At 42.4% G+C, this 20,103-nt stretch overlaps 1 protein-coding gene and 2 long non-coding RNA genes across 4 annotated transcripts; all 3 read right to left on the bottom strand.

Moving 5' to 3' along the window:
* Positions 1 to 2,824: 2,824 nt before the first annotated feature.
* Positions 2,825 to 4,756, bottom strand: LOC311495999. Of its 2 annotated transcripts, none has more exons than XR_014699341.1 (4): positions 4,476 to 4,756; positions 4,317 to 4,372; positions 2,975 to 3,914; positions 2,825 to 2,896 (listed from the first exon to the last, which is right to left on the bottom strand). It is a non-coding gene; the product is annotated as an uncharacterized lncRNA (long non-coding RNA). The 2 variants fall into 2 exon arrangements; XR_014699342.1 differs by having other exon boundaries at positions 2,975 to 3,789; positions 4,476 to 4,753.
* Positions 4,757 to 6,866: 2,110 nt separating this feature from the next.
* Positions 6,867 to 7,603, bottom strand: LOC311495804. Its single transcript, XR_014699335.1, has 2 exons — positions 7,011 to 7,603; positions 6,867 to 6,938 (listed from the first exon to the last, which is right to left on the bottom strand). It is a non-coding gene; the product is annotated as an uncharacterized lncRNA (long non-coding RNA).
* Positions 7,604 to 7,618: 15 nt separating this feature from the next.
* Positions 7,619 to 11,012, bottom strand: LOC311495803 (uncharacterized protein). The gene is made up of 3 exons (XM_084555415.1): positions 10,866 to 11,012; positions 10,728 to 10,783; positions 7,619 to 9,270 (listed from the first exon to the last, which is right to left on the bottom strand). The coding sequence occupies exons 1-3, from the start codon at positions 10,889 to 10,891 to the stop codon at positions 7,655 to 7,657; spliced, it is 1,698 nt and encodes a 565-aa protein (XP_084411541.1). The 5' UTR covers positions 10,892 to 11,012; the 3' UTR covers positions 7,619 to 7,654.
* Between the last annotated feature and the right edge of the window lie 9,091 nt (positions 11,013 to 20,103).

Raw genomic sequence — 20,103 nt, 5'->3', positions numbered from 1 at the left:
ATTTATTTTATTTGTTTATTTGGTGAGGACAGTGCAAATGAATGTACACTTGGTACAAATACATGACGTTGTGTAAATATGCCGGATTTAGCTACAAGCTGATTTCCATCCGTAGTCCTCAGACATAACATTAACATACATAGCGGAACTATATAAAAACAAATAATATTTCAGTACAATAAATAAAAGACTGCTTAAAAGTGAGCTACTACTTTACAGTCTATAAGTGCTGATCAGACTTCACACACGTTCACAGGTTTGTTTAGTTTTTATTGATCGTGATCGGTGATCACTTAAACTTTCGGTGAAATCAAATGGAAGAAAATCAACAGTAGAACTCAGGGCTATGTTTAATAGTGAAAGTAAGAACATTTCCACTCGTACAATGTGAAAGGACCTCAAGGGATTGGGACTGAACAGCTGTGTAGCCTTAAGAAAACCACTAATCAGTGAGGCTAACTGGAAAAAAAGGCTTCAGTTTGCTAGGGAGCATAAAGATTGGACTCTGGAGCAATGGAAGAAGGTCATGTGGTCTGATGAGTCCAGATTTACCCTGTTCCAGAGTGATGGGGGCATCAGGGTAAGAAGAGAGGCAGATGAAGTGATGCACCCATCATGCCTAGTGTCTACTGTAAAAGCCTGTGGGGGCAGTGCTATGATCTGGGGTTGCTGCAGTTGCTCAGGTCTAGGTTCAGCAACATTATGTGTCCAAAGAATGAGGTCAGCTGACTACCTGAATATACTGAATGACCAGGTTATTCCATCAATGGATTTTTTCTTCCCTGATGTTCACAGGCATACTCCAAGATGACAATGCCAGGATTCATGGGGCTCAGATTGTGAAAGAGTGAAAGAGTTTTTTCCAACTGTGAGCATAGATATGAGTTTCGCTCAATCTGGAGGGAAATAACGCTGCTCACCTCCGTTCAGGAAAAAAAAGAAAAAAAAAAGAAAAACGACATCCGTCAGCCGACGTGTGATTTATGGTGTACAGCATGGCTGGTGCAGCTGAAAGAAAAAAAAGTCTATGAACTTCATTCAAAATTTAAAAAAATTAGCTATGAACTTAACCCATTTAGGCCTAAATACTCTTCTGTAAACCCCCTCTCAAAACCTGAGGTTTTTCAAAATATGTCAACGCTTACTAAAACCTTAATTTCTCAGGCTCTGTAGCAGATAAAAACATGAGATAAAAAGCATTTGACAGCTTACTTCTTTGGCTTTCAACTTGACTGACTTGCTAGGGCATAATCTTCAAATGCATTTTTTTTAAAAATCAAACACCAAACATTTTGAAAATTTTGAAAATCAGTAAAGATCTATTTTTTCAATTACTTCGTCAATATCACTTCCTTCACTTGAGTCAGCCGTGAGGGATCGCTAGCACGGTGTTTAAAAATTTCAACCAAAACATACTCCACGGGTAGGCTTTTATTTCGACCAATCACAAAGCGTTTTATTAGTCACATGAGTTTAAAAAAAATCCCTAAGCATCTCTGTCACTCACCCCAAGAATATTTCAGCCAATCACAGTGCATATAATTAGCCATGTGCCTTGAAAAAGACGACAACGCTCAAAATGACACAGACGCGTTTGCCGGCCGTAACTACGCATAGATGCGTGATCCGGTCTGAATGGGTTAAACTAGCTCTTGTCTAGTGTTTACTTGTACAACACTGCTGGAGGCTAAGGTAATGCCATCCAGAGTAATTAAGTGATTTGATAATGAATCCGAGATGTTTAGAGCCAAAACATGAGTTCCATTTTGTCTGAGTTCAAGAGTAGGAATTTCAGCCAAGCCTTTGTCATTAAGGCATGCTTGGAGCTTAACCAGCCAATTGGTTTCATTGATAAATATAAATGGTGTAATCGGCATAGCAATGGTAGTTTATGCAGTGTTTCCCAACAATATTGCCCAAGAGAAGCACGTTTAACGAAGAGTAAAGGCTTGATTATGCTTCCGCGTAGTGATCACGCAATGGTCACGCAATGGCCACGCAGTTGCTTGGACGCAGTCGTGAGACCGTGATGGTTCTGCGTGGGGTTTACGTGTCGAAATGCATGCGACACCGGTAGAGGGCGCTATGATTTTTTGTGACCGACCGACCGAGACTCTTGTGACGTATCTCGCCTCGTATAGTTATTTACCTTCCGGCTTTTGTCGTAGTCACAGTGTACAATGGACACCGAGACAGAGAGACTGGCGTTGGAGCTCCAAATTATTCAAGCAGAGGAAGAAATACTTCTATTGCAAATTAGGGCACGACAAAGGAGACAATGATGTTTATGAGTGGAAACCGGAAAAGCGGTCTCCAGCGGATGTAGTTCGCTGCGTTGCCGCCGCTGCGTTGCCGCCGCTGCGTTGCCGCCGCTGCGTTGCCGCCGCTGCGTTGCTTCGAGGATTTTTGGGAGGTGCACGTCTGGCCCTTGGGTAGGACGCACGGGGGTCCGCAAGGATGTAATAGGTCCGTACGCCCCCTCGCGCTGTGTCAACGCGGAAGCATAATTTGGGCATAATGGTCCTAGCAGAGAACCCTGAGGAACTCCACAACTTTTGTATGAGTATTAGAATCATTGTTGAGATGGACAGAAAGGATTCAAACCAGTCACAGCAACTACTTTTTCCTAGAGTTTTAGAAATAAGGTTGGCTATTGTAGTTTGCTAACACATGTGTTTTTTGTTTTTGTTTTTTTAAGTAAAGGTTTAATCTGTGTCTGAAGACTAAATTAAAATGGCCATCAACACTGACACTGCTTCAAGTACTACACCTTCAAAACGATGCAGGCAGTTGTACAAGCACACACATGAAAGAAACCACAGGATGAGGATATTTAGACAATTTAATGGACACATGAACAGTGGATTATCTTCAGTCTGCTTCAGTTCTGCTAGGCCTGTAAAGAAGAACACCATTAGACAATATAGATTAGACTTTGAAAATCTGATCTTATCTAAAGAGTGTAGAGACCAACCTACGCCATGTTCCTCTGTTACTTCTTGATCCTTCAGGAACTCTGTTCAAGCCATTACCCATATCCTGGACTATGTTGAGCAAACACCAGACTGTTCTCCCTTGAGCCCTCTTTGACATCAACACTGGTTCCCTGCAGCCATGATGAAATATTTGAGGTTGACAGGGCTATTGAGTGGAGCAACACTCCCTGTTGAACCAGGTAACCAGTTGGATTTGGTTGAGGAAGGGAAATTGAAAGCTGCCTTGTTCCTTCCAGAGTAACCATCATGTTGTGCCGTCAGATCTGTAAAGTAGTTGTTCTGGCCATCAGCTCCATCGTCCATGTCAACATGAAGTTTTTAATTGAGGTCCTTCTAATAATGATAAGAAATTGGAACAGTAAAACCGAAGTCAACGGTTGGCTTGTCAGGGTTGTATGAAGAGCTTGACTTTTTCTGGTTAAGGAACTTTTGTCGATATCGGGCCTGTTGAAAATGGTCTAGACCTGAAAACTTGTTGGTCTGTATAGCGCACCAGAGCCTGTGAAAGGAACCTTCAGGTTAAGGTCCAAGGTTCTGGGCTGCATTGGTTGATAGTTTCTCAGTGGAGGAGACATTCCTTGCTGCCATATGGAGCCAACGTCAGATGATGGTGTATTCTGTATCTTTGGCCCTCTGGGATTAACCTCATCGTGAGGAACACTTGGCCGCCAGCTTCTACGGGACACCCTCAGAGACTGGACAGACTGGAAAGGGCGACGATTCCCATATCCGAGTAATTCTTGTGGCTCCCCTCCTCCACCCTGCCAGGATTCGGGACGCAGAAAACTTCTACCTATACAAACTTGTCAGAGTTGGTCTTTGGCAGGATTTTAATCATTGCTATGCAACCATATTCATCAGATGTTGTTCAATTTGAATAAGGTGAGCCTTCATGCTGTGGTGTCCATTGTGTTCAGCCTTATAAAAGGTAAAAGTTTTGGCAGGAAATAAAAGTCAGTAATTGCGTGTGTTCAAACTTCTCTCACCCCTATGCCACAGCAGATAAAGTAATTCTGACAACTGGGAAACTACAACTCTCTTCAGACTTAAACCAGATCAGTGCTCAACATGCCTCAGGAGAAGCTTTACTACATTTGTACGCCTTGCACAGGCCTATCCATTTTTTCCCCCCTATTTTATTTCATATAGATATTTCTCATGTACATAACCCCATAATAGAGATCATGTTTTGCTTCTAAAACCCATTTGAGCCCTACTGTAAAGCAGCACAAGAGATTTTAACTGTGGATGTTTCCATACGGTTCCAACACGTGCCTTTACAACTTGTCAATTCAGAAAACAGTAAAGATGTGACCTTACCACTTGGAAAAGCTAAGGAGTGGTTCACCTCACTTAACAAGCAAGCCAGCAATATTCTGTGAAGCAAGTGCAAATATTGATCAGAGTCAAGAACAAAGTATTCCACAACAATTCACATAACAACCTTTCTTAAAAGTAATTCCCATTTAAACCTGGTACCTTGTAATCAGGAACCCAGCAGCCATGACTGCTGCACTCAAAGCACACCTTCACAAACCGTCAAGCTACAGGTCTCAAGCTGGACTGTGCATCACTACCTTGTAGGAGTTTAACTTCCACTAGAAAACACACCACTGGCTCCAAGATATACTCAGGTGTTATCAATCATACATTTCTAATGAGGAGTTCAGCTGAGGCAGCCAAGAGGACGAAAGCCCACAAAGCTCTGGCTCACACAGGTGTGACCACTTGATGTGATTGGTCTGGCAGTGCAGCTTTATTTCATTTTGAGAAATGTAATTCTAACTGAAGTTTTCAATGATGTGCTTCCTTATATCTGATGATGTGTCTGGTCAGCTGTCTGGTTATTTCTACTTATGCATGTTGTTTCACTGACTTCTCCTTCTCCAAATGTTCCCATATTTTTCTCATAACCCTGCTTTTGGAAACATAATGTTAAAAGGACAATGACTGTTCTTTGTAAAGCTTCAAAAATCCACACTGACTCTACTCTCTATAGTTTTAGAAAATACTACCAGCTACATCTTAATAGTATATCACACAACCAATGTAAAGACCTCAGAAGTGTCCAATAAAAAGCAATGAAGGCAGTTTTAAGGGTTTTAAGTCAGTACAAGATCACAGTAGAAATAAGAATATCATTAAAAACAGAGAAATCTTAACACCAGTTGCATATACTAGTTGTACTGAAGCTTTCAACTATATCTCTGCTCTTCCTCAATGGTTTAAATTCATCAGTCATAAAGGAGATGGTCAGATATTGTCACTTCATAGTTTCATAAACAAACCTTGCGTTGAGAATTTTCTTTTTTTTATATTATTCCTTAACATAAATTTGAATAAAACTGGTGTTGTTCGTGTATACATTGTTTGCAACTTTTGTAAACCAATTATCTTGAAAACTCCTGAAACTTCTGGTGAAACCTAAAATTGGACTGATCAATACGTGAAGAACTATTGTGTCACAGTTACAAGTGCAAAGATGAATACTTTGCATTGCTTTTAATGTTTAGCTCAGTCTATTGTGTTTTTAGTGTTCTATTTCACATTGTTTTACTGATTTGATGTTCTTTTATGTAAAGTGTCTTTGAGTATCTTGAAAAGCGCTTTTAAATAAAATGTATTATTACTTATTAAATGTATTCAGAAAAAAATAATTACTAACTTTCTTATACATCCTACAATCATCTAATTCAGTTCATCACATTTCATTTTAGGTGCAGTAAAACCAAAGTAAAGAGCAGAGGCACTGGGGTTGATGATTTCATGCAATGAATAAAACATCTACAGTTCAACTATTGCATTAATTATGAAAGAAAATCACATTAAATGATTTCTCACTTATCTTGCAAATGAGTCTCTTTCAAAGTAGCGAAATAATCAGTCCTCTTAGTGAAAATTGTTACTTCTCCATGGAAAGCACAAGACTGTCTTGAGCTGAGCTGGAAAACGTTCTTTCAGAACGCTGACAGACACTGCACTGATGACCCAAAACATTATGACCACCTGGCTAATATTGTGTACATCTCCCGCTCTCTTCCAAAACAGTCCTGACCCATCGAGGCCTGGACTCTTCTAGACCCCTGACGGTGTGGAGCTGTGGTACCTGCCAACAAGATATTAGCATTAGATCCTTTAAGTCCTGCTTTAAGCTCAGAGGTGGAGGCCTCCATGCATCATACTCGTTGGACCAGAACATCACACAGATGCTGGATTGGATCGAGATCTGGGGAATCTGGAGGCCAAGTCAACACCTTGAACTGGTTGTTGCTTTGTGGCAGCGACCATTGTCATCAGGTAATGCTATTACCATCCAAGCGATGTAGAAGAAAACATGACCAGGCCAGCACCGTCCATTGAAGGTCCAGTTGTTATGCTTACATGTCCATTGTAGGAGCTTTCATCAGTGGGCAGGGGTCGAGATTGGACAATCTGACTGGTCTGCAGCTACACAGCCCCAAACAAAAACTGATGTACTATGTGTCCCAACATCTTTCTTTCAGAACCAACATTAACTTCCAGCAGTCTGAGCTGCAGTAGCTCATCCACTAGCTTCAATGACCCAGTCTCTGGTTCCTTGATAGAAGCTGACCAATGCAGACCAGGAACACCCCAAAAGAGCTTGCATCTTTTTTAGGAGATGCTTTTCTATCCATCACCATTTAATCCTCATCACAGTTGCTCAAATCCTTCAATTTGAACATTTTACCTGCTTCGAACATCAACTTTGAGGACAAAATGTTTCCAACTCACTGATGTGATAAATGTTACGGCTCATCGGCATATTTCTCCAGGCGCTACACTAATCTTTCCAAAACACTGCTGGCAGTTGTATGAGAACATCGATTCAAATAAAGAAATCACAAGATAAGATGTTTAGACATTTTAATGGAGACACAGGAGATTAATCTCAGTGTAGTGCTTCAAATCTCATTCCTTGGCCTGTAAAGAAGAACATCATGAGATTATTTTAGTAATAGTTGTATTAGAAGTCTGAAGAGTGTAATGACCAACCTGTGCTGTCCCTCTGTAGCTGCAGACATTAACTCATCATTTTCTTAGAAGGAATCCTTCATGTTTGCTCCAGCTGTTATCCATATCCTGGGATGTGTTGTGAAAGCACCATACTCTGGCATCTTGAGATTTCTAGAGACCATGCGCTTTGACAGGAACACTGGATCCCTGCAACTTGGTAGCATCGCTGATAAATTTGAGATCGACAGGGCTATTGAGCAGAGCAACACTCCCTGTTGAGCCAAGTAACCAGACGGATTTCCAAAGAATGGAAAGTCTTTGTAAAGCTGTGAGCAATCAGATTCTAGGGTCCGTATAGTAACAGAATCAGGACAACATGGCTGTTATTAATGGGTCTTGTTAAGATTAAACAGTAGAGTAGGGTGAAGGGATGTCTATGGTTTGGTATTGTCACTGGTGATGGATGCAATGAGCGGGTAGGAGAGGAGAAAAAACACCTTTTAAAAGGATCGACAGATGCTGTTTGGGAAAGGCCATGTTAAAGGCTCGAGTTTGATGCAGGAGTAGTCCGAGCAGTTTGAGATGAATGTCCTGAAGGACTGTTGGATCTTGACCTGGATGGTTACTGCTGTAGGAGTGCTCTTGTCATTTTATTTTTTAGGATTGCATGAATACCTCCTCCACTACACATGCGAAGGATTTGCTTGTATGTAGTGACGTAGTATCCTTTTACTTGGGTAGGTGGAGTCAAGTAGGTCTGTAAGGTGATCTTGGCGTACTGAAACTAGAGACTGAAGCTTTGAAAGAGGTCTGTTGGGCTTTGTATTGGGTCTTCTTGCAACGTTCCTTCCAGAGTAATCATCATGTTGTACCGTCTGCTCTGTAAAGTACTTGTTTTCACCATCAGCTTCTTTGTCCACATCAATATAAAGTCTGATGTATTTGGGTCGTCCGCTCTGTCTCTCTGCGTCACGTCCTGGAAGTCTCATTTGTGTTTGATGGTCAGTTGACTGAGGCTGGAAGTTCTGATCAGTACCTTGTGGATCACTGCTGTGCTGATAAGGAGACCAGGAAGGGTTACCGTTCTGTCCCGTCTGCTCTACATTTACTGCTTCATGACTTGCGCTGCTGGGAACTTCCCTGCTGTAAAATGCTGGATGTTCATATTGGGATGGATCAACAGTGGGGGTTGAACTTGCATGAGGTGCAGTCTCTTTCTGTGAGCAATCACAGGGTGGCGTATACTGGGGGCAGTTATACTGAGGAGTATTACCTGGCTGCCATGTTGGAGCATAGTTGTTGCCATTGTAATTTTCACTAGGAATGGGTTCATACTGGGGTGGAGACAAAGGAAGTTGCACGTTTGTTTGGTCTTTACTTCCTGTTGGATTCATTTGGGGGCTGGTGTATCCACTGTACGGATTATAATGTTGAGGATCGTTTGGTGTCGGCGGAGATTGAGGCGGAGTTTCTGGCACACCTAGGCTTGGAAAAACCAGACTCTGTGGGGTAGGGAAATTAATCTGGCCTGTTTGCTCAGCAGGAACCATTTGCTGGCTAGACTGACCCGGTGAAAAGGCAACTGGTTCGTTATGTGCAGGTGTTGATTGAACTTGTTCGGAAGATGGTTGTTGGGTTTGTTGCTGCTCAGTACCTGCAAAGTGTGTCCATTCTGTTCCAATCGGGGCTGAACTTGACTGTGGATTTGCTTGCTCCATGTAACTACTCTGAACTAAACCAGCACTTTGTGGTATTTGCAGATTTGTTAAGTAACCAACATTGCTGCTGGAGGGGTTTTGAGGTGGATTATTTGGAAAAGATGAGCTGAAATCAGTTATTCTACTATTTTGGTCTTTTGTTGAACCTTCGTTCAAATGGACACTAGAACCAGAGGAACTGGTCAGACTGGTTTCTCTGATTATGCTCAAGAGTTTTGAAACAGGAATCTTCATGCTGAACTCAAAGGTTCTGGGCTGTAACAGTGGATTGTTTCTCTGTGTTGGAGAGGTTTCCTGTGGCCTCCCGAAGCCAGCGTCAGATGATGGCCCATCTGGGCTCAGCGTTTGTTGGTGCAAATTGGGTTGACTTTTTATATGGACACGGCTGGGGACCCTTATCACACTTCCTTGGGGATTTTGCCATTTGTCATTAACCTGATCCTGGACATTAGGTTGCCAGCTTCTAGGGGATGCTCTTAGAGTCTGGACATACTGGGGAGGGTGACTGCTTCCATGTCCAGGTAACTCAGGTGGCTCCTCCCTTTCACCCTGTGAGGCTCTAGGATGCAAAAAACTTCTTCCTATGAGAGAAAATGGATATGTATTAAAAAGTACACGTTGTTAGTTGTTTAAAAAGATGAATGAACCCGAACAGAAATATGAAAGAAACACATGTATCTGACTTGTATCTGCAGAACCTAAAAAACATCCTTAACACACATTTGTGTCATGAGTTTTACTTGAAAGACCGTTTGTTGCAACAAAGTCTTTTTGAATCTTCTGGTGATTTTTAATTTTTCTTTTTACTAAGTTTTGTGCAGACAGATAAAGAATATTGATTCTTCGGTTAGGAAAAACACTAAATTTCACCTTTTGAGCAACATTACAGTCATCTGTTTCATTGTCAACGATCAATATATTTAAGTATCTGCTTAGAAAGGCAAACCGAGGGGCAGAAATTTACAAATGAAAGTAACTGTTCTGCACATGTATGCAAAGTAATAGATCTTCATTCAGTACTACCAACTTGATTCGACACCTATGCTCAAAAACACATACACAAAAACATGAATGCTGTGATTAAAAGAAGAGAAAAGTTTCCCGGAGACAGCATCAAGGAAAAAACAAATCTTCCAGAGAGGGTTAGGGAGTTTATGGCAGCGTTGGATGACCAGAACATTTCTGGAGTAGAGAACACAAGGTAGACAAGGCAGACAAGGAAAGACTTTAGGAATCCAAGACTCTATTGGGACTCTGACTGGCCAACACTCACTAATAAATAATCTGGATCGGATGGCAAATAAACTTGATTGGGACATCCCTAATTTTTAGCAGGATTATGATATTTCAACTAGGTCAAGTTAAGGCTTCATGCTGTGGTCCCGTTGTGTTTTCCAGCCAATAAGCCCTGGCTACAGTCACCTGCAGGCTCCCATACTACAAATGGCACAAGAACAACTTCTTTTACTCAACTTGAGCTCAACAGTGGATGGGGACTTTTGACTATTTCCCAGGAAGGGGTAAAGGTAAAAAATGCAAATGCATGATGAAATGCTGAGGCTGTCGGAAACATCTTCAGACAATGAGGAAGTAAACTTGACTAAACTACAAATATCCATCTCCACCATTTCTGAAAACAAACGAGTCACAACATGCAAACTGACTCATGGAAAAGGTCGTCAGTACCCTCCCCTTGCTGCCCTACAACATACCCATGGCTTTGTGTTTTGTTAAGTAGCAAATATCTAAAGAACATAAATATTTTAACTGTGGATGTTTCTGTACAGTTTACCAAGAGGGACTGTGTTTTATGACATGCATTATTCAAAATGTAGTTGTGCATCTCATTTAATCATAGCTTGAGTCAACAGGGCAACTCTAGACTGGATTTAAAGACCAAATTGTTGGACAACAGACCCTGATCCTGATGCATGCAAGGCTAGATACGGTGATTTGGAAGATTTAATTGTGGATATTTTCTTTCTAACATATTTTGGATAACTTATAAATGCAAAATATAGTAAAAGCATCTTCTTACCTCTTGGAAAAGCTAAGGAGTACTTGACCTCACTGAACAAGCAAACCAGCAGTACTCTGTGAAGTATTCAACATCTAAATTAATAAACAAAACAAACAGCATGCATTCAGAAAAGGGATTAATATTTAACTTTGGTACCTTGTAACCAGGAAGCCAGCGGCCATGACTGCTGCAGCTGCACTCCTCCGTCCTCACAAACCTTCGAGCTACAGGAGCAGAACTGCCCAACAAACCACTTGCTCCAACCAAAGAAGCCTCTGAGAGTCCAGAGTGTCGGCATAGGCTTTCACTGCAGGAGGCTCTCAGGTGTTATCAATCGTACATTTCTAACGAGGAGTTCAGCTGAGGCAGCCAAGAGGACGAAAGCCCACAAAGCTCTGGCTCACACAGGTGTGACCGCTTGATGTGATTGGCCTGGCAGAGCAGCTTTATGTCTCCACTGGAGAGGAGGAGGTGATCAATGAGGAGAAATGTAATTCTGACTGAAGGAGCTGATTGGTTTTAATGATGTGTTTCATTACGTCAGCTTTTTTTTTTTTTTTTCTGGTCAGCTGACTGTTTTTTTTTTTCTTGTGCAGGACATTTTTCACTCAAACTTGTGTAAAATCGGAAACACTGCAGCGACTCCTTTTACATTTCGTCCCATATTTTCACCACAGTCATCTTTTTGGAAACATAATGTTCAAAAACAGAGAGAGACTGACTCCGCTCTCCGCAGTTATGTAAAATACTACATACTGACCAGTGAATGAATAACATTGATGCTGCTGCCATCAAGGAGTGTCATTGCTATGGGGTGGGGGTGCCTGGTCTGGTCTAGGTGGGTGCTACATGTCTAAGTAACATCCACACCAATGAATGCCAGGTCCAGAAGTTTCCCAGCAGAACATTGAACTGTCACAAGATGGTCAATGTTATTTACTTCTCCTGTCAGTGGTTTTAATGTTGTGGCTGATCGGTGTATGTCTTATCTGACCATTATATTTAGCTTCCATATAAACATTTAAGTTTGAATCTTGTCTGTGGAAAGCCGACTGACACTGCAGGATATTTTTTTAAATCACATTCCTGCAAGATTTTAAAGAGGCAATAACGTCAGAGCATTTCAAAGTCATGCAGCTCTGATAACCACCGGCCATGCCTTCAGATGCTATCAGACCAGATTTGCATGCACGCTAGTCTAACAGGCTGTGTTTGGTACACCAGTCACAACAAGGCCAGCCGGCGGAGTATTAAAGATTGAACCGTGGCCTTGGTCACGCTTTCTGCCGCCGTGAGCCGAGGGCCCCACCCCGTTCCGGCCTAACAGTGACGGATGTCTTCAAGGAGTTCACTGGTTTATTTATCCCTTTCTGTTTATTTGGTGGTTTATTTACTCCTGAGGGAGCAAGGCGGCGGCTGTGGTGGCGGTTGTCTTTTTGCTTAATGGAGGAGATTGATTTTTAGGATGCGCCGCGTCGTCTGCTCAGCTGCAGGTGAAACCTAACGTCCCCTCTGGACAATAAAAAAAAGGACAAACAAAGACAGTGCCCATGTGCATTTCGATTTTGCTTTACTGCTTCGCTCCCGTCAGAGCCTCATTGCAATTCCCCACAATTATGTACACCGTCCTTCATTAAAGAGTTGAGAACGTGAGAGTAGTCGATATATATGGAGGCACACTGGTACAGAGAAAAGAAGAAAACCAGATTAAAGGCTTTGTGACAGCCACCTGTAGCTGTTGGGCCTGTTCTGTGTTTTCCCCTCTTGTTTTGGTGCTTGTCTGTTTTCTGCAGGTGCCTTAGTGGGAGGGTCTCAATTTTTCTCAATCGTTAATTTATTTATTTTCTGTCGAAACTTATGGTTGTGGGGGTGCCTGGTCTGGTCTCAGTGGGTAGTAGATGTCCACATGGATGCCACTTCTCCTGCCAGTGGTCGTAATGTTGTGGCTGATCGGTGTACATCCTAATTTAAAGGGGAATTACCGTTTTTCACAACCTGGACCTTATTTCTGGCATAAATGCGATCGTTTACTCACCCATATAAGTTTGGTGTCATTTGGAGTCGTTCGGATGATATTTAGATCCGCGTATATCCATAGAGTGGGAGTGACTGGGGCACCGAAACGCAGCCTCTAAATAACGCATTATCTACAGCAAAACTTGTGCACCCCGTGCGGCTTGTTTACCTGTAATTTGCTACTGCTAGTTTTTTGCAACATGGCTGAATATTTTTCCGATTCTGAGGTTGTGGACGCCGACTTTGTTCATGATGGACGTTCTTACCGTTTTGAGCCAGAGTATACCGATGAGTAGCTCGTTGAAAGGAGGATGTGGAGGCAGAGAGAGGAACAGCTGGCCAAAGAACAACAAACTGCTGCACGTCTGCAAATAGACAACAGGTAACTCCGGACTCAACGGGGAATAGCACTAGTGTATCATAACAAAATATTGGTGAAATGAACGAGTTTCACGGCAGAGTTATTTAGAGGTTGCGTTTCGGTGCCCCAGTCACTCCCACTATATGGAAATACGCGGATCTAAATATCGTCCGAATGACTCCAAATGACACCAAAGTTATATGGGTGAGTAAACAATTGTATTTTATGCCAGAAATAAGGTCCAGCTTGTAAAAAACGGTAATTCCCCTTTAACTCAGTTACCATGTGCACCCCCTCAAAAAAACAAGTGCAGTGACACTGCATAACCAGCGGGGGTGCAGCTGAGCTTAATTATTTATTTTTTTGACGTAACCTTATTTTGGTTTTCTTGACACGAATAATAAAAAGTGAGTCACAGAAGTAAAGAAGTTCATTTTAAAGCTGCAGCATTGTTTACTCTTTTATTTGTGTCTTTGTTTCCTGATGGCCAGCCGTCTCCTCCTCTACTCATATGCATTCTCCTCTCCTTCTCCTTCCTGATTGATTCTTCTGCGCTTTGCATCATCCGGCTGTGGGTGAATGATGTTGTTTGCCTCTGTGACAACCAGTCAATACCTCATTCTGTTCGATTTTCGGCTTCATGCTTTTGTTTATGTTTGTTTACGTATTTTCAGAGAGGGTCCTCATTGACTCGCTCGCTAACAGCTCCAGCGATTAGGGCCTCATCCTCATCCTCACGCTGCCGATTTAAGCGATCACGTGTGTCGGTGATGGTGGTGTGTTCAGGTAGTTAATGTATGTGCGGAGCAGTCACAGCGCAGAGAGCGGTGCTGAGGGGTGCTCCGGAGTAATGATGACAAAGAGCCACCTGTCGGAGCGCCGGCTCCCTCAGAATGTCATTTCACACTGAATGGGTAATCAGGTCAGCGTCGTCGCCCCGGATTGGAACGCTGCAGAATTACGGTCTTCTCCAACTTTTTAATGTCAAGCATCCTCTTGTAGAGGCGGTAGAGGCGAGCAGGTAATCCCACACGAGAAAAAAATAATATGGTACGGAACACCTGCCTGAGAGAGGCCAACTTTAGAGTTATTAGATTCAGTGTGTGCTGCTGAATAATGAGGTGGAAACAACAGGAAACTCTGGAGCTCTACTTGGTGCAGATAAATTATAGGGCTGCTATCGGGGGACTGATATGGTGCTGTCTATCTGGAGCTAATTGTGCATGAATTATTTGTGTAATCTAAATTTTTATTTTGTAGAGGCCCTTGGAGTCTTTATAGAGCACAGACTTGACCAACTAGATGTAGCTCATTGCAGTCCTGTCTCACCAGGACGCAATATTACAATGAAATGGGTGCATGTGATTTGCTCAGATTACTGGAACTCCCCAAACTATGATTGGCCTCTAGTATCAAGATGTGTTTTAGTACAACAGCTGCTGCTCTCAGTCAGATGGTTACACCCACCACATATCTCACTCCTCTGGGGTTTACTAGACCCCCAGTAATAAGAGTGGATAAAGACCGGGATCCACCACACCAGGAGGGACCCTGGGTGCAGGCTGCACAAAGACGACCAATCCAGCGGGATTAGAGCAGGGATTAATGATGCGAGCAGGCATATATGGAATACTATAACCAAGCTGTGCAGAATGGAAGGTCAGAATGGGATACACCTTTAGAAAGTAGTGGAGAATGGCCGAGCCAAGAGCCTGAGGGACTTCCAGACACAGACTGACACTTGGGGCAGTGGCTCCTGCAACCAAACGCTTCCAGGCTATAAATAAATATATTATGTTTTACTTCAGAGAAGCAGAAACATATGAACCCAACACTGACACAGGGTTTCTCATGCAACGTTATGGCGGTCCACCAGAGTCTAATTTACTCCGCCGCGGTCTCGTAACGATTCGGAAATACTTTTGCACGCCCAAATTTAACCTGACGGAGAAAACGGCTCGGACGACGTACGGGACTCATGTAATGTGAATTTATTTGTGTTGTTCACTAACAAAAATCAACTTTACAGCCACAAAATCTGATGTTTGTGCTCTTGATCCTTTAGACCGTGGAGATTTAAAATTATTTTAAGAGAGTTGGTCAAAACCCAGAGGAAACGACAAAGGTAACTTTATAAGAGCTAGCTAGCAAAGTTAAATTGATAAGTCAATAGTTTAAACTACTTTTATTTGCTGATACTTTATTTAATTTCACATAACTGTGTTCATAGAACGCCACGTCTCAACAAGAGCATTATGTTTAGTATTCATGTACATGAACTGATGACGTGCGGAGGCTGCTGCTGTTTGTCTAATATCAGTGTTGTTATGGTAATTTAAAGACGGACTGATACAAAATGCATGACCTTATTTTACATGCAGACATTCCATAGGCTGCATAAATGGGTTTTAACAGTCGGGATTACAATAACGTCACGTATCCAAACCACCATCGGCCCTAAGGGCGCCAGCAAAATCCTGAGGGAAACATTGACTGACATGTCACCTTCTGAAGCTGATGTGTCAAACCTTCTTAAGTAAAAACATGGTGGAGGACATACCTCCGAAGCTAGGACCACGGACGGCCCAACGCTTGCAAATGGCTGACTTTCGCTTGGTGGTTTGTGCCCTTACACCAGACTAGAAGCCTGGAAACTGAAGTAGGTTTGGATTTCCAGGCTCAACACAAACAAAAAAATAATCCTAGAGACAAAGTTTTAAAAGAGCTGCTGCACGTTTTCTCTTCTGTGACAAAAACACAGGCACCTAGCATTATTCTTTTCACGTCCTCCTTCACACACACCAGCACCGTGAATATAAGAGGAGCTGCTTGACAAAGTGCTGATGCGTTCTTATTCTGTATATCCAGAGCTTTGGGCTGACAATTCAACAGTCGCTCCGGGAGAAATCAATGACAAAGACAGAGATAGCAACACCTTCTCCTACAGCACCCACAGAATAGATCAGAAAGCCACGCAGCTTGCAGATGTTGCATCTTCGTGGATCTGTCTCCAGTAGCACGTGGCATAAAAAGAAGCATGTACCGACACTGTCAGAATATAAAGCTAAACTGGTGCCTTGCACATGGTTAAAATCCTTGTACTTCAGTCGTAATGAAGTGCTTGCACGGCACTGCCTCGAGGTTTCAGACTTTCAAAAGCAGACTCCGGCTTTAATCTCTTCACTTGTGCAGCGTTACGTTTGCACCCAGTTGCTTCATGTGGCCCAGACAGCGTAGCCGGGCCCTGCATCCGAATCCCGCCACGGTTTTCTGAAGCTTTAAACTTAAATCCTTTCTGATTTCATTTGCTTCCTTGTGTCGTTGCTCTGCATCCTCTGCTGTTGGTCTGCTGTTTGCCACAGTCGCCACCGGGAGGCAGAGGATCGACGCTGCTGAAAATTGATTTTCGAATGGAGGCCTCTCGGTGCTCAGCTGAATTTATGGCAGAGCGTCTCACTAACCAGGCCAACTTCCTTATATTCGATTTCAGATTGCTGCAAAGGAGTCCAACTTTCTCTGCCTCTGACACTTCTTACACGTGTAGAGGCGGTGTAGGGAGGTAGGGAAACCCACACGGGGAAAATAATATAGTACGGGACACCTGTTTGAGATTTATTAGATTCAGTGCAGCACTAAGAGGTGTGTGTTGCTGAATAATGAGGTGGAAACCAGAGCTCTGTTCGGTGCAGATAAATTACAGGGCTGCTATCGGGGGACCGATGTGGTGCTATCTATCTGGAGCTAATTGTGCATGAATTAAAACGTTTATTTTGCTGAGACACTTTGAGTCTTTAAAGAGCACAAACTTGACCAACGGGCGACCAACAAGCTGTGGCTCATTGGAAAGTGGCTGAGGTTTAGATTAAAAAGAAATCAATCTCAGACTATTTGTAACAGGCTCATCCATCAATCTGGTCCCCTAAAATGATCCTCCACCCCCCCACCCCCACCAAACCTGTACATCCAAACTAAACCCTAATCAGAGAAAAAGAAAAACCTCCACTGTTGGCAGATGGGAAATGAAGAAATATCGCACTGTCGCTTTAAAATAATCATATATGTACTAAAACAACTTTTAAAATCAAAGCTATTCTACAGTGCATCCGGAAAGTATTCACAGCGCTTTACTTTTCCCACATTTTGTTATGTTACAGCCTTATCCCAAAATGGATTCAGTTCACCTTTATTTAGTAAAAATAAAAAACTAAGAAATCACATGGGGGCAGCACAGTGGTGTCGTGGTTAGCACTGATGCCTCACAACAAGAAGGTTCCGGGTTTGAATTCATGAGCCGACTGGGCCTTTCTGTGTGGAGTCTGTGACCCTTCACAGGACAAGCGGTTACAGAAGATGAATGAATGCATGAATGAAATCACATGTACATATGTATTCACAGCCAACAAAGGTCAAAAATGAGTTCAGGCGCATCCTGTTTCCGCTGATTATCGTTGAGATGTTTCTACAGCTTAAGGTGGGTTAGGGTTAGGGAGTCCATCTGTGGTGAATTCAGTTGATTGGACATGATTTGGAAAGGCACACACCTGTTTATATAAGGTCCCACAGCTGACAGTGCATGTCAGAGCACAGCCTAAGCATGAAGTCTAAGGACTTGTCTATAGACCTCTGTTACAGGATTGTCTTGAGGCACAAATCTGGGGAAGGGTACAGAAAGATTTCTGCTGCTTTAAGGTCCCAATGAGCTCAGTGACCTCCATCGTCTGTAAATGGAAGACGTTCAGAGCCACCAGGACTCTTCCTAGAGCTGGCCGGCTCCAGGAAATCTTTGCAGCCCACAATCGAGCTGGAGTCTCTCCCTTTGGAAACTGATTATCTTCCTGCAAAGATCTGCCGGGCCAATCAAGCCGTTTGGGGGGGGCTTTATGTGTTGATCATCTGAGTGCCATGGAGGTGAATTAGTTTAGAACAAAATGTCTCTAATTGGTTCTTTTTCTCTGTATCGGATGAAATACGACTCATAATTACCAGACCCTGATTCTGGAGAGATCTGGCGACGACCGCATGGAGGTTGCACTCAGTTGCATTGCTCAGAGTTTACAGAGAGAGCTTCCCTCAAGTTTTACCAATATAATTACAGAAAGATGTTGACTTACCAAGTATGTAAATGAAAACTTATGTCACTTGTGTAAGTTATGTCTTATGCCTTGTGTTGATCATTTGCAGAAGCTTTAGTTTCATGGTTCATGGTGGTTGTCTCACAGTGTCTTAGTGTCTTCTGGACTCTTTCCTTCCCTGCACTTCTTAATTTCCTTGCTTCGTTTTTAGGACTTTATGCCTGTCTCTGAGCTGGTGACTGGGGTTCTGAGTTTGTTCCGATGCTTCAAAAAGTTAAACAGGTGTGTTTAAAGCAAGAAAACATCAAAATCCACGATTCACTGAGTCCAAATGATCTCTGCTGACTTCCATAAAGTCTACAAAGTGTCATGGTATTGACTTCTGACTTTTGAATTTAGTTTGGTTTTCCATGTTTTCTGTTTCTCTGGCGTAACTTTAACTGCTACCAAGAGCTGCTGGAGTCATGACCTTTCAGTTTTATTTTGAAATGGTGCGTTACCCCGTGCCCGTCTTTGTGTTCCCTCCTCTGTGATTGTTTGACCCACTTGGTCTCACCTGTATCTTGTTCCCTCATTAGTTTTCAGTTTGCATATAAAGCCCTGCCTCTTCCCGTGTCCTTTGCTGCGTTCAGTCATTCTCTTCTTTTTGGATCAGTCTCGTTAAACTTTAAACTTTCTTATTTCATCCAGCCTTGCTTCCTCGTGTATGTCCTGCATTTGTGTTCTCCCTTAATTTGCCAAACCAACGCCACAAAGGGTGCAGACCTCCATCTGGAAATGATCCACAGTCTGTATGAACACAAACATCTTAATAAGAGTCCTCTTAAAAACAGTGAAATTCAACTTTTGAAGTAAAAAAGCATCTGAAGACAAAGTAGTTTATCCCTTTTTGACCCATGTGGGAATCGAGCTCATTTGCTTTGAGTATTTTGCCTCTTGTTCTTGACTGAAGTAGAACCGAGGCTTAATGTCCCTCTGCTGCCTTTTCTTCATCCAGCTAATCAACAAACACTTCATGATGAAAGCAAAGAGAAACACAGTCGGTGACTTTTAGGAACAACTCATCTCAGCCTTTGTCTTCAAAGTAAGGAGCTATTACCAAAGACCTTGTGTCACTGTGTGGAAATAGAAGGAAAGTTGTACAATCTGAATTGCTGAACAGAAGGAGGTTGTGGCGAAGTAATTTGTCTATTTTCGAGTGGCATTGTGTTTCACATCAAGGCAAAACTTTTGCAGCACAAGAGCTGTAGTGGTTCTTTCTGAAAAGAGAGGAGTATCACTGAAAGATCTGAATCTTATTAGATTTATAACTTGGCAGTAAGATATCACCTTTAAAATATACTGCATAACTAATATTTGTGTTGTGACAACAGATAATTTCACGTATGGACAACACCACAGAACGTATAAATATGGACACTTCAAGTTTCTTCCCCAAGGCCATCAGCATGCTGAACACATACAAGCCCCGACTAACCTCAGCCTAGTCCCTATACATTATGCAATATCGGCTTCAACGATTATACCTGTGCAAGACTCATTTCATCTAATGCTGCTAATGCTCCCTCCTCTCACCGTATATCATATCATATATATGTATATATTTCTGTATTATTTTTTAACTTTTTTATATAGTCTACATAGTATTTTTATATTTTAATACTCACTCATTGATTCTTGCACTTATTATTGTCAGATGATGTGTTATCCTTGTGTTTTATTTTGATGTCTGTTTATTGCACACCAAGTGAAATTGCACCTCCAATTTCATTGTTGCTCTGCTACGATGACAATAAAGCTCTCACTCTCTCACTTCCTTGCATTGGTCAAACTAACGCTATTTTCCCGAGGATACGGGCGGCGCCATCTTGCGACTTTGGAGCCAGAGTCTGATCAGAACGGTCCGAGAGTGGAGCTGTGATATCGTTGCCCCGCCCACACTTCC

The sequence above is a fragment of the Chelon labrosus genome (genome assembly GCF_963514085.1).
Source record: "Chelon labrosus genome assembly, chromosome: 11".
NCBI lineage: Eukaryota > Metazoa > Chordata > Actinopteri > Mugiliformes > Mugilidae > Chelon > Chelon labrosus.
This window is presented reverse-complemented; position numbering and strand designations above follow the sequence as displayed.

Coding starts and splice junctions, on each gene's coding strand:
- LOC311495803 (XM_084555415.1), bottom strand. CDS start 10,891: ATGGCCGCTGGCTTCCTGGTTACAAG. Junction 10,784..10,865: donor GCTGGCTTCCTGGTTACAAG/GTACCAAAGTTA, acceptor AATACTTCACAG/AGTACTGCTGGTTTGCTTGT. Junction 9,271..10,727: donor CTCCTTAGCTTTTCCAAGAG/GTAAGAAGATGC, acceptor TTTCTCTCATAG/GAAGAAGTTTTTTGCATCCT.